The 12,609-nt window shown below is 46.0% G+C and overlaps 1 protein-coding gene across 7 annotated transcripts in view; it reads left to right on the top strand.

Annotated features, from left to right (window-relative positions):
- Positions 1 to 9,291, top strand: part of LOC118505890 (sarcolemmal membrane-associated protein-like) — a 31,596-nt gene extending 22,305 nt beyond the window's left edge. For all 7 annotated transcript variants that reach the window (XM_036042341.1, XM_036042340.1, XM_036042344.1 and 4 more), the window contains 9 exons: positions 5,046 to 5,435; positions 5,521 to 5,676; positions 5,765 to 6,114; positions 6,199 to 6,511; positions 6,594 to 6,731; positions 6,807 to 6,962; positions 7,034 to 7,151; positions 7,232 to 7,752; positions 7,828 to 9,291. In XM_036042341.1, coding sequence (XP_035898234.1) covers positions 5,049 to 5,435; positions 5,521 to 5,676; positions 5,765 to 6,114; positions 6,199 to 6,511; positions 6,594 to 6,731; positions 6,807 to 6,962; positions 7,034 to 7,151; positions 7,232 to 7,752; positions 7,828 to 8,931 — 3,243 coding nt within the window. In that variant the 5' untranslated portion in view covers positions 5,046 to 5,048 and the 3' untranslated portion in view covers positions 8,932 to 9,291. The remainder of the gene's footprint in view (positions 1 to 5,045; positions 5,436 to 5,520; positions 5,677 to 5,764; positions 6,115 to 6,198; positions 6,512 to 6,593; positions 6,732 to 6,806; positions 6,963 to 7,033; positions 7,152 to 7,231; positions 7,753 to 7,827) is intronic.
- Positions 9,292 to 12,609: the final 3,318 nt, after the last annotated feature.

Raw genomic sequence — 12,609 nt, 5'->3', positions numbered from 1 at the left:
GACGGGGCCAAGCTGAGAGCCTGAAGAGTCTAATTCGCTGTTTGATGGTGAGGTCACTCTACAGCTCTTTATTGTAGGGGCTCCTTCATTGTCCTTGGACACATACGTAGTCAAATATCTTTATAAGCATCTTACTCTCGAACGAGGCTAAGGGGGTTTCATCAGTTTTGGACAGAATTTATACCTTATAGGCGTATGCAAATGCTGCGACTATAAATGATCTGATAAATGATACAGTCCCAGCTTCGACCTTCTCGAAAGGCAATTTGAGTGGAGAAACTTCCTCAGGCTGTAGTATGACCAGTTGGCAAACAGTAGCCTTACGCCTAACTCCAATGTTGCTATGCGTACTGTCTTTTGAACCAAGCTAGGTGAAGTTTTTCGGTGGTGAACTTCAAAGTTGCAGTCACCCTTGTATATATTCTTCTTCTTCGGTGGCACTACAACCTCAAAAGGTCTCGGCCTGCCATTTCCGGCTTTCTGTGACTTGAATTTACCCGTAGCAAAGTAGTCAGCCCTGCGCACGGGGAGACGGTCTGGATGGGATTTGAACCCCGGTCCTGCCGTATGAAGACCGGCGCCGTTGTCGCCTTGGCCACCAGACCGCTTGTATATATTATATAGTCTTATTCATTCAACCATCACTGTACCATTTGATGATCTTACTTAGGCGCTCGGTGACTGGAAAAATGGCCGCCATAAATCTTGCTCCTTCGGTGTCTTGTTTGGTTTATAAGATATTACGAAATGACTATAAACTTAACCCGTAATAACGGGGAAACGTGAAGAGATTACCATCCCATCCCTTACTTCCTATTGGCACAATTTTCCGCGCTCCCATCTGTCATTGGGTTTAATAGTCGATATTTTCCGAAAATACCACCGGTTATAAAATTATGCACCGCGTTTTCGAACTCGTTCGATTTTAGCAGCAATCAAGTAACGGTCTGTGCCATGTAGCAGAAGCACAAACACACCACGTTCGAAGTTTTACGCCCAGACACACGGAACGTGCGGTGTAAAATCATCATCAAATCGTTCCATTGCCAACAAAACCACACTTGTATCGGCATTCCAACGCACCACTCAGCTGTTCATGGTCATATCCAGTCCGTCTGTCAGTCATTTCTTGTCCGGCAGCAGCGGGGCAGGGTCTCTGCTTTCTGTGTGTGTGTGTCTCTGTCTGTCTGTGGTCTTAGTCCTGCCATCGTTTCCTACGAGCATTGCTTTCGTATGGTCCGTGCCTCCATAACCGGGTAACCGAGTTGTTGTACGATGGTTCACCCTTCCTCACCGTTTTCGCTACTCCGATGGGGGACTCCCCCATCCGATAAACCGCGGGTGTGGTGCGGATTTATCAATCAAAATTTTTTACGATTACGGCTTTCGCATCGCGCCTCGTGTGTATTATGGCTAATAATAGCAAACGGCTGTAGCGCGAACACTGCCTGGCACCTGGGACACTACCAGCACCGCAATCACATGTCTCACTGGTCTGTCAGCAGCAGCAGCAGCATCAACGCGTTACCATCATCATTTGCGTGGCATTTGCGTCAACTTCCTCATTCCGGGTCATTCTCGGGTGGTACGGTACACCGTTCCTTGCATCAGAATTATGAGCTCGAATGAGAGGTGCGCGTTAATTAAATGTCTTGAAATAATATCGTAATCACTTCCTAGAGGTCGGCGCAAATTTCTCATTCTCCATTAATTGCGACTGTCAACATCATTCAATTTAGCCACACATGATACTGTCCCAGGGTATCGAATTGCCGTTCGTTTTTTTATATACGTTCCTAATGTCCTTTCACATCCTCACGCACTATATCTCTCGGTGTCGTACTGTGCGTGTATTCTGTTTGCATACCACTCAGGCGCAGAAAAGATCCTTTGTGCGTCGGTTCCAGCGGATAAGCCAATAACAAAGTTACTAAAACGAGAAAAGAAATTATTGATTTAAAGTATCGCTACCATTTCCGACGACGACCTGTTCGACCTGGTGGAAAAACGCAAAAATCAAGCCAAGCTTTTCCGAAAAGAAACACTGCTGAATGTGTGTCGACATTGGAAGAGCTTTGTGTTTGTCCTTTACTTCTGTCCCCTTCCCTCCGATAGCTCGGATTTCTCCTTCTGCTTCATGTGACGTTGTTAAACTAATGCCATTTTCAAAACACTCCCAGCTGACTGCCGACACGGTTCGAGAGCCGTTAGCTCCGGTGGCGAAACGAAACCGAACCGCGTACGTTAACCTTCCTTAGCAGAACGCAACGAGCATTATGGTTCCCTTTTGGTTCTTTTTTTTCTTCGTTTGCTGAACCTCCATTAAATTATGACACTGCAGTATGCAGAATGTGTGCTACATCTGTGGCAGGCTTTTTTATTATTAATGGTGAAAAAAGCCCTCGGCATGTCTCGGGCAAGGCATCAGGTGAACTAGACACACCGGTGTTAATGCGGCAACATTAATATCGTCCTAAATAATGTATTATTTTATGAAATCTGTTCAAAATCTGATACTGATGGATTGTTGGCAGTGGGGTTTTAAAGATCAACTCCATAGCAAGATGATAAAAAAACGATAGATGAAAATTGATCAAAAATCGTCATTGGCGATACTATTTTTATTTCTTGCATATTTTTATTTTTGTATCGCAAAAAATCGCCCGAATTTATCCCCTAAAAACTAATTTAATCAAGTAAAAAAACATATTTCGTCTCACACAGGACTATAGCCAAATATGCGTTACAAAGCGTTACAAGGCGTTACAAATTAATCGCCTAATTGTTCTTTTCGCCTTACTCGGTATTTTTGTCGCTATATGGCCTAACCCACTATCTGGCAAAACAACAATTAGTAGCATCAGCAGAAGAAGTATACGTCTTAATAAGAGTGTGCCATAACATGTTAATTAGTGTGGTCTACGGTTGGTAGTGATGCCTTTGATAACTGGCTGCGCAAGTCCCGCGCGTACTTTTGAAATTAATCTGTTTTTCACTCCAACCCGGTGCACTGCTAATTATTAGCGTGTTGTTTGTTACTCCGAAGCCTCATGTTTGCTGTGTTGATTGTGTCTCTGGCAAAAGTGGAGCGTTTGTACTTCTTGTCCACAATTTCATCCCCAAATGGAAAGAAGAAAAAATCCAACGTTGGTAGTGCAAAGGAAGCATGAAAGGAATGCAACACTTCATCGCCATAGCTATGGCCATCATTATCCGGTTGATCACCGGGAACGGAAGAGTACCGTCGTGGCATACGAACTAGGAGGTTATGGTACGGTCGATAACGTTAACAGGAGACCAAACGTTGTTTTTCGTCGCTAGACCTCGCCTTCTTTTCAAGTACATACTGTTACCGTTTTGTTTTCTCTCTACTTTTTGTGATATTTTGATGTCTGCTGCGTTGTCTAAGCGTTCCGATATAGCGGTAATGCTTCCAAGCGGAACTTATTCGATCGTGTGGTCTGAAAGACAAAGATAACTTGGAGAAGACGACATCACACAATAAAATAGAGCGGTAGGGGGTGGTCGTTGAATCTAGATGTTTATATTATTCTCCACACCCATCACAAGTCCATAACTGAACTTCAGAACGCCATCCACGAGTGTGTGTCTTTAAATATAAATCAGCCGGGCTTAATCGAATGGCGGCTAAATCGTCGTCACCGTCGTCGCTGTCGGTAAAGTCAAAAGCATACAGTTCATGCGGAAATATTTAAGCTCTGTTTTTGGAGAGATAATCTACCGCACGCATCTGGTCGATTGTCCATATTCGTTTCTCCCGTTTTTATCACTCACCCTGTGGTGCGATCTTCTCTCCCTTTTTTGGACAGTATAAAGGTCTAAACGTGTGTGAGCGCCTGTGTATGGAAAATACTAATCAAAAAGCAATCAACTTAAAGCCGATTTTACCTCACCAATTTCTTAAAGTTGAAGTTGCATATCGGTGAGCTATGTTCCAAGACGATGATACCCTTCGAATGCGGGGTAAAGAAATGATGAGACGGTGCTGGAGCTAATTCCAAGAAGTTCTAACGATTCATGCCAACCCCTTCATGCATGTAATGCAGATCTACCGTCCGCCCGTTTTAAGGTGGGGTCAATGGAATGTTTCATATCGTATTCGATGAACATTCTGGGCTAGAGAGTACGTGCGTTACTTCTTCGCCCCGGCTACGATGAATGGAAGACACGTGGTATAACTTGCGGGCCGCAACTTGCATGATCCGTTAGCTTCAGAATATAGTTTTACGTGTGCGAGTGCACCGGTGCGTGCACTCTTCTTGAAGAGTTCTCCATTACCTTGACAATGCACACCTAAGATGTAGAACGATAGTGTATTCATGTTTCATGCTGTAGGGTTTCATGTTTTGGAATCTGCTGGAGCAACCCAACATAGTCATACGTCTTTTTGTGAAATATTCTCTACTTGTGTAACCTTTTGGTAGCTCCTATTCTGGACAAAGTGAAAACTCAAAACGTGTAGGTTAACCATTTAGCTACAATCTCACTACGTAATGTATGCAACTCACTTTCCGTAATGAGCTTCAGTGCCGTTTTAATGATTCCTCTGCACATCAAGCGTCGTTATGACTCAAAAAGCTCACTGGGTTAAGGGCGCGTCGGTTCGGTCCGGTTTCCTTCTACGGCGGAAGTGTGTTGCTCATCCGTGGCTTAGTTCATATTCGCCTTCCTTTCAAACGTACGTATGAGATGTGGAGTGCTAAACTCCCCAGAGAAAACGCAACGAAGCATCCAATGTAAAACGTGGTTTAAACGTTGATGACCCGACATATGAGAAAAGGAAGGAAGGATGAGTTAGTACGTTCAAGTTGAGGATGAGGGTGTGTGTGTATTGGTTGCAACCTTGGCGAACCGGTTCGTTGCTCTTAATTTATACTACTATTTATCCGCTTTATTGCCAAACACGCCAGCCGTCAAACAGCAGTGGAAGATGGCGATGAGAGATGCGATCTAAAGATGGCGTCCTATTACGATCGTTTGTTAAAACTGTTCCTTCTTTCTGCCTACTTTCATTTCTCGCGCAGGTCATGGTTTTTATAAATAACAGAGATGAGTATTTACCATTCCTGAAAGCGCCAGGAGTAAGAATGCAAACTCCTTTGGTTAACAACGTGACGACGAACACTACGACACTCACTCGAGACGTTGCCGCACAGGTGCAGCAGCAACAACAACAGCAGCAGCAACAGCAGCAACAACAACAGCAGCTTGGCAACGTTAACAATAACAACACCACCACTAACAATAACAACAACAACACCCTCATCAACAACAACAGCATCAGCGTGAGCGGGTCCTGCGGGACACTGAATGTTAACAACAACATAAACAACAACAACAGCATCAACAACAATGGTCAGCCGCAAGTTGCCCGGGCACTGCTCATCTGTCGTCCAAACTCGCATCCCTTTAACGTGAGTATCGTGGAAGGCACTGTACATGCCATGCAGGTATTCGAGCTCGAGTTAACTATCTCTTCCCGTGCTCCACACATTCCAGAACCGGACACTTTACCTTGAGCCGGGTGCCCAAGCTAAGGTAGGACGGTCGGTTGCGAGGATTCGCGTGTCGGAAAACAATGCAATTTTCGACTGCAAGGTCCTGTCCCGGAACCATGCCGTGCTGTGGTACAAAGATGGCCGTTTCTTCATCAAGGTATGGAACGAGCGCTGGAGGATGGTGCGCCTCTCTTGGACAGAGAGAAATTGAATGGTTTTCTTCTTCTTTTGCGTTTTTTTTTAAGGATACGGGCAGCAGTAATGGCACGTTCATCAACAACTTTCGCCTCAGTCAGACGTGTTCCGAGTCGGAACCGTACGAAATCAGCTCCGGCGATATCGTGCAGTTCGGCGTGGACGTTATGGAGAATACGCGGCGCGAAACGCACGGTTGCATTACGGCCACGCTCAAGCTCTTCCTGCCGGACGGTCGGGAAACGAAGGCCAGCCAGAAGGTGGGCATTGGGGGGCAGAGCGCCATCATACCGCCGGTCGATCTGTACCGATTGAATCAGTACATCCAGGAGGCGAACCAACGGGAGCAGATACTCGAAACGAAGCTGATTAGTCTCCAGAAGATGGTCGAATCGACAAAGTGAGTCCCCCGGGAGATATTAGATGAGAGATGAAAAAAGGGAAACAAAGTAACGAGATGTGTCGTTTCCGTTTCGGTTTACAGGCAAAATTCCTTCCTCGGCTGGCAGGCAATGATCGACGAGGATCGATTGCTCAGCCGTATCGAAATGCTGGAAAAGAAGCTACAGTACTGCCAGAAAAACATCACCGCGGACAAGCTGCACGACGAGCTGATGAAGCTGGTGCAGGAAAAGGAAGAGTATCAGAACGCGGCCAAAGAGGCTATGTACAAACTGTACCAGGAGCGGCACGAAGCGGTGCACAAGCAGATTTCGCTCGAGAAGGCGCTCTGCACCAGCGAGGACGAATGTTCGTTGTTGCGGGAGCAGCTGAACAAAACGAAACAACAGTTGCAGGTAGGGAAATGATAAATGATTTCAATTTTACCGGATTAGCATTTAGCGGTTGGTGGTATCTTGCTTAATGTCCTAACTACAGGAAATGACCATCTGTATGGATACGCTGAAGAATCAGTACGATGAGAAGGTCGCTTCGAGCGAAGAGCAGCTGAAGGCAAAGGAGTCCGAAATTACGAGTCTCACGCACAAGCTGGATCACTTTGTTGACGTGTATGCTGTAAGTGTGTTTGCCTTGGGAGGAGTGTTTAGTGGTCGCAGATACTAACCATGACTTATATTCGATTGTTCCCAGATTGGATCATCTGATGACGAACAGCAGCAGCAGCAGCAGCAGCAGCAACAGCAACACCACATACACAGTTCGGCCATGTCAAACTGGCTGAAGAACTCAGATATTAAGAAACTGGAAGGATCTGAAGACATAATTAAGGCCATTTGTAATGATACTGTAAGTACTGTGTTCGAAGTAATGGTATGAACAATTCTAACTGTCCTTTTTTGCTACTTTTCATGCAATAGGAAAACGAGATTACCGGTAGTGATTACACGGAAGGACTGACAAAGCTTCAACGACGTATCAATACGTTTGAGAAAAATTTCACCCTGTTGTTCGGAGCAGATCTGAAATCGGAAAATGGTAGGCACACTCGCACACAGCGACATTGGGTAACGAATCGTTGCTTAAATTGTTCCCTCTGCTACTCTGTCTCGCCGTAGAAACGGACGATCTAGATAACGATGCCACGGAACCGATCGTGCTGACGAGCACAGCCAACAACGTAACAACGACAACCGCCGGTGCACAATCCAAAATGGATGAGCTCGTCGGGGACGCTAGCGCTGCAGAAGGAGACGAGAATGGACCACCAACGCTGCAGGTAGAATGCGATGGCAATCAGAACGATGTGAACAGCACCACTACGACCATGAATCGCAACGGTGGTGGAGATGGTAGCGAAGACAACGGCACTATACCGATGGAAGTGCGCGCCGGCGTTGATCAGGATTCGCCGCAGCAAACGTCGGACGGAGATAGCGGCACGGTACCGGCTTCCAATGCAGCACCACCGTACGGCCAAGGAGCAACGGATCAGATGAACAAGAACGTGCTCAAGCGTAATCTTCGGCTGATCAAGAACGACTGTACGACGCTGCTGCGGCAAGTCGAGCGTACGATAGCGCAGAAGCAATCGGAGCAAATTATCCAGAAGGCGAAGTATGAAGAGCTGGAAACGGAGGTAAGTAACGGGGAAACGGGGACCAACGCGCTGCAGAAGAACGACTGGTGCGAACAAACTTCATGTCTTTCGCAGCTGTTGGCATTTAAGGCGGAACTCGAAAGCCGACCGAAGCAGGATGAGCTGGACCAGAAGCAGCAGCTGTGCGATAGCCTCACCGAAAGTCTTTCCCACCTACGGCACGAGGTGGACGAGCTGCGTACGCTGAACGATCGCTGCCAGCTCGAGATGGAGCGTATGGAGGTTGAGCTGCTGAAGCAGAAAAACATCGAGAACGAAAAGATCAGTGCAATGGCGGCGGCCGCCGCTGCTCAGGAGGAGTCCACCGCAAACGTTTCGATCGTGGCTAAGGAGAAGCAAGAACCGACGGAAACGGAAACGACGGCCAAGGGTGGCGAGGTCGAGCGGCAAACGCAACAGGAGCTGATGATGATGCCGACGACGTTGCTGGTTGTGACGGACAGTGCTCCGATGGCGGAAATGCCCTCGCCGGTGCTAATACCCACCGTGCCGATGGTGGACGTGGAAACGCAAACCGATACACTTCCGGATGTGCCTGCTGTTGGGGAGGAGCCGTCGTCAGCTTGTATGCCAGTACCAGTTCTACCTCTAGCCGTCACATCCAGCACCACCGATACGAGCGATGGTGGCGATATGTCGATCTGCTCCAATCTGGACGATCTGGATGACGACGACGACGACGATGACGAGAAGACGGAAACCATTGAAACGACCGCAATGTACAATGCGGACCATCCTGCGTTGGACCTGTTGCGGAACACAATCGGTGCACCGAGCGGTGTTAGTAGCGTAGAGGACGACGATAAACTGTGTGACGGTAGCAACGATAATTGTAGTAATAATGGTGGTACTTCACTCCTCACGACCCTGGACGATACCACCGGCAATGGAGCGGTCCTGTCCGGGACGGCCACCACCACCATCGACTATGAGCTGGCCATGATCAACCATCCGGATGTGCAGCGTGAGGAGGAATTGGTTGCCTTCAAGGAGAAGTACTCCCATCTGAGCGAGGAAAACGTACGACTCAATCAGAAGCTACAGCAGCTGACGAACGATATGAGCCAATCGCGGCAGTGGTTCGCACTCCAGATCGCCGCCTGCATCGTTCCGGTGATGGCCATCTTCTTCTACATGCTGACAGGTGCACGCTCGTAATGGGACCTGCGGTTCCCGGTTGCCGACTGCAGCAAGAGGGCATTAGCGATCGTCGGTCGTTGTTAGCCACGCCTGGCCAGGAAGCAGAGACAGAGAGAGAGAGCGAGAGAGGGAGAAAGCAAGCGAGATGTGTAGGGAAATTTGTGGAAACGGAAGTGTTGCTTACTAATGTTCTTTAATTCTATTATTTTTTTATTATAACTATATTTTGTTGATGTGCAACCAAGTCTTGTAAGGCGAAGCGAAAAGGGACAAAAAATTATCTCGTTATCACACCGTACCGTGTAGTGTTTGTGTAGAAAACGGAAAGCGAAGGAAACGCAACGAAGGTATAGGTTTGTGTTTTTCGTTTTCTTCTCACTTTACTGTTGTTTATGGATATTATTTATTATTATAATTTTTTGTTTTATTGCGAATCCTGTCCACCCCAGCACAAGTGTGTGTGTTTGTCTCGGCTCCGCTGTGCATCATGTGTACCTGCTGAAAGCGAGTTCCAAACGAAAAAATCTCACAAATCGCGACACTCACTCACTCACACACACACCATAAACCGAGATCATGTTCGGCTGTACATTCATATAATCGCTACAGCACTGTATTTATTAACCGATTAATCTGATGCTAATTTTATTGACACCAGCAGCCGCCTACAGAACACTGAATACTGAAGAAAAATCAATAATTATAATCTTAAGGTTTAATGCACTAATAGTGAAAGGTGGGGGGGGAGGGGCGCTGCGAGTGTGTGCGTATATCAATAGCATTATGGCGGAGGAGAAGAGGAGAACGAGCTGAAGGAGTCCGAATGGTGGTAATACCGGATGTTACGATGAGCAATAGGAGTGTGGTGTAGGAGAACTGTGCGTGTGTGAGTGTGTGTGTATGGAAGAAGCCTGTATGATTGCACATTCGATGTCCAGCGATGTCCACTTGGTCCCGAATGATGAACGTGTGTGCTTGAGTGTGTGTTTGTGTGTCAGCTTACGAACGAATTTGGTAGTGAAGAGTTCGGGTGTCGTCGCTTTGGGTAAGTAGTGCCGCGCTGCACTCTGTCTCCCTTGTAGGGCTTCATTTTGTCTTGTTCCCCGTTGAAAATGCTTGAAGTCCCGCAAGGCCAAATGTATCACCTTCCGGCGGTGGAGGTTAGTAGCCACAACAAGCGATGAGGATCATCGATATTCAGTCTTCTACTAACTCGTACACGATCGTTCGGAATAGGATAGCTTTTGTAAGAATCTATATAGACCGTAACAGTACGTTCAATACGCTACCACACCTACTAATACTACTACTATTGCTACTACCGCTGCTACTAGTGAGAGACTCAACTACCACACACACAACACTACACACACACACATATATAAATATGGACATTTACGAAGCAATCGAACAGGAGGCACTACTACTTGACTGGATGCATTTCTCTGAAGAGTAGAATTGTTGGTGGCAAATAAAGAGACAGAGAGAGAGAGAGAGAGAGAGAGAGAGAGATTGAAAAAAAGCATGGTTTGTTTTGCTGTGGCCATTGGAAATGCAAAGTACAAAAACGAAAAATAACTGCATAAACGAATGTGCAACGGAGCAGCACAGTGTCGCAAATGCTGAAGAGGCGGGAAAATGGCTTGATGGTGTCTTATCCAGTTGGTGGTATCGAAAAGGGCACAAAAAGCAAGGCTAAGAAATGCAATAAATCAATAGTCGCCACAGTGCAGTAGCAGCTTGAGGAGTTTCGAACGGTTCGAGGGGCAAACGACGAAGGAACATAGTGATTGTGAGCACCGATCGACGAGGTCCTGGAAGGTAGTAGCCGACTAGGAAATATTAATATAATGTAGCGGCAGGCTGGCATAATACTACGCAGATTCGAGATTTCGATTTGAACGGCACACACATTCTCTCTCCCTCTCTCTTTCTCACTCTCTCTCTCATTTGGAGGACACAATAACGCTTGAGTTTATAGTGTGTATTATATTGAAAGTGTGCGAACAAAAAAAGGGGGGGGAGGTTGCAAAACTGTCGAAACTCGAAGACGATGGGCAGAAGAACGAGAAAGCCTGATGTAGAGGAACAGCAAGGCAAAGAAGCTGACGACGAATAAGAACGTAAATAATAAAGATGAAAAAAAAAGCGATATAATTATAATATAATAACATATGGACGAAGTTTGAAGTGCACGGTCGGGAGTGCTATAATATCACGAACAGAAAACTGAAAAGGATCATATCGGATGATCCAAATGCGCTGCAATTCATCTCCACCGCAGTTCCTTTTTGAGGAAGTATTCCACAACGATATGAATCTGTAAATTTTCACAAAGATCATGTGACTAACGAGCAACTTATTACCGAGAGATGTCTTGTCTCGTATGTCCAGTGGGCAGTGGTGGGAGCTTCAGCAATCGAAAGATTCGAAGATTCAATCCGCAGAAAGATTCGAATCGGATAGAATCCTAAATGACGGATTCGAATTCGTTTCGGATTTGATAGGGATCCGAAACCAATTCTGATTCCATAGGGATGCGAATCCGATTCGAATTCAATCGATTGGGATTCGTTTACGATTTCATTGGGATTCGATAGGGTGTCGATTGGGATTTGATTGGAAATCGATTAAGAATCCAATGGGAATTGGGATTGGAATTCTATTCGGTGTCTATTGGGAATCGATCTGGATTTGACTAAGATTTAATTAGGATTCCATTTGGGAATCGATTGGGATACGATAAGGATTCAATTGTGTTTTGGTCGGGCTTTGATAGACATTGGACTGCTTTGGAATAATACTGTTGTTTGCTTTGGATTCCTGGGAGAGATTCGGGTTCGGATTTTGAGATTCGAATATCTATTAAGACTGGGATTCGAAGATCTGAATCCCCACTAGGATTCCTGTTTCCCACCATTAGTCCCGAGCATCAAAATTGAACTCTTCCGTTGTCCTTCGTCACATTTCTCGGCAACTACAAACCTGCCTTAGTTTACTCGGAGTTAGATAGTTAGGTCTCCGTCGATGGGATTTCATATGGAAGGCCCTTTCATGTTCACAACTCTTCAAAGCATTTTAGAGAGTTCCTGTTTCGGAGATGAGTGAGTTGTCTCATAACGCTCTCGGAAGTGGATGGATCAACATATCTTATACAGTTTTGAAGGACTTCTATGACACTAAAAGCCCTTCTTAAGACGTTCGACCTCTTCAGCAAGGATCGTACATCACGTCATTTTATTGGACATTGAACAACGCGACAAAGAAAAACACATAACAGTTACATTACGTTACGATTTGTCGATTTTTATTTATCTACATTATTGAACATGGCAGACGGAAATAATGAACCATACTAGGTGTAATACCGTTGTACTCCGGGAGTGCACTTAAACAATTCGGTCACACATTACACACACGCAGTACAAACACACAGAGCGAATGTCGTGATCGTGATTGCCAATATTTACTAAAATTGTTCCGGTGTTAATTTCTACAACAACAAAAAAACTCGGCAGGATTGCCTGGAGAGAGGAGGAGCATTGGTATGGAGATTTGGTTGGGAGCTTTCACGAACGGGGGGGGGGGGGGGGGGGGGATAAATGGTGATGTGTACGCATGTTTCAGAGAATGTGTGGTGTTGTGTAATATGTAAATGTGTCTCAAGGTGCACTGAGTAAGAAAAAAATGGCCGAA

This window comes from Anopheles stephensi, chromosome 2 (genome assembly GCF_013141755.1).
Source record: "Anopheles stephensi strain Indian chromosome 2, UCI_ANSTEP_V1.0, whole genome shotgun sequence".
NCBI lineage: Eukaryota > Metazoa > Arthropoda > Insecta > Diptera > Culicidae > Anopheles > Anopheles stephensi.
Note: the sequence above shows the minus strand (reverse complement) of the source record. Positions and strands in the feature narration are given on the sequence as shown.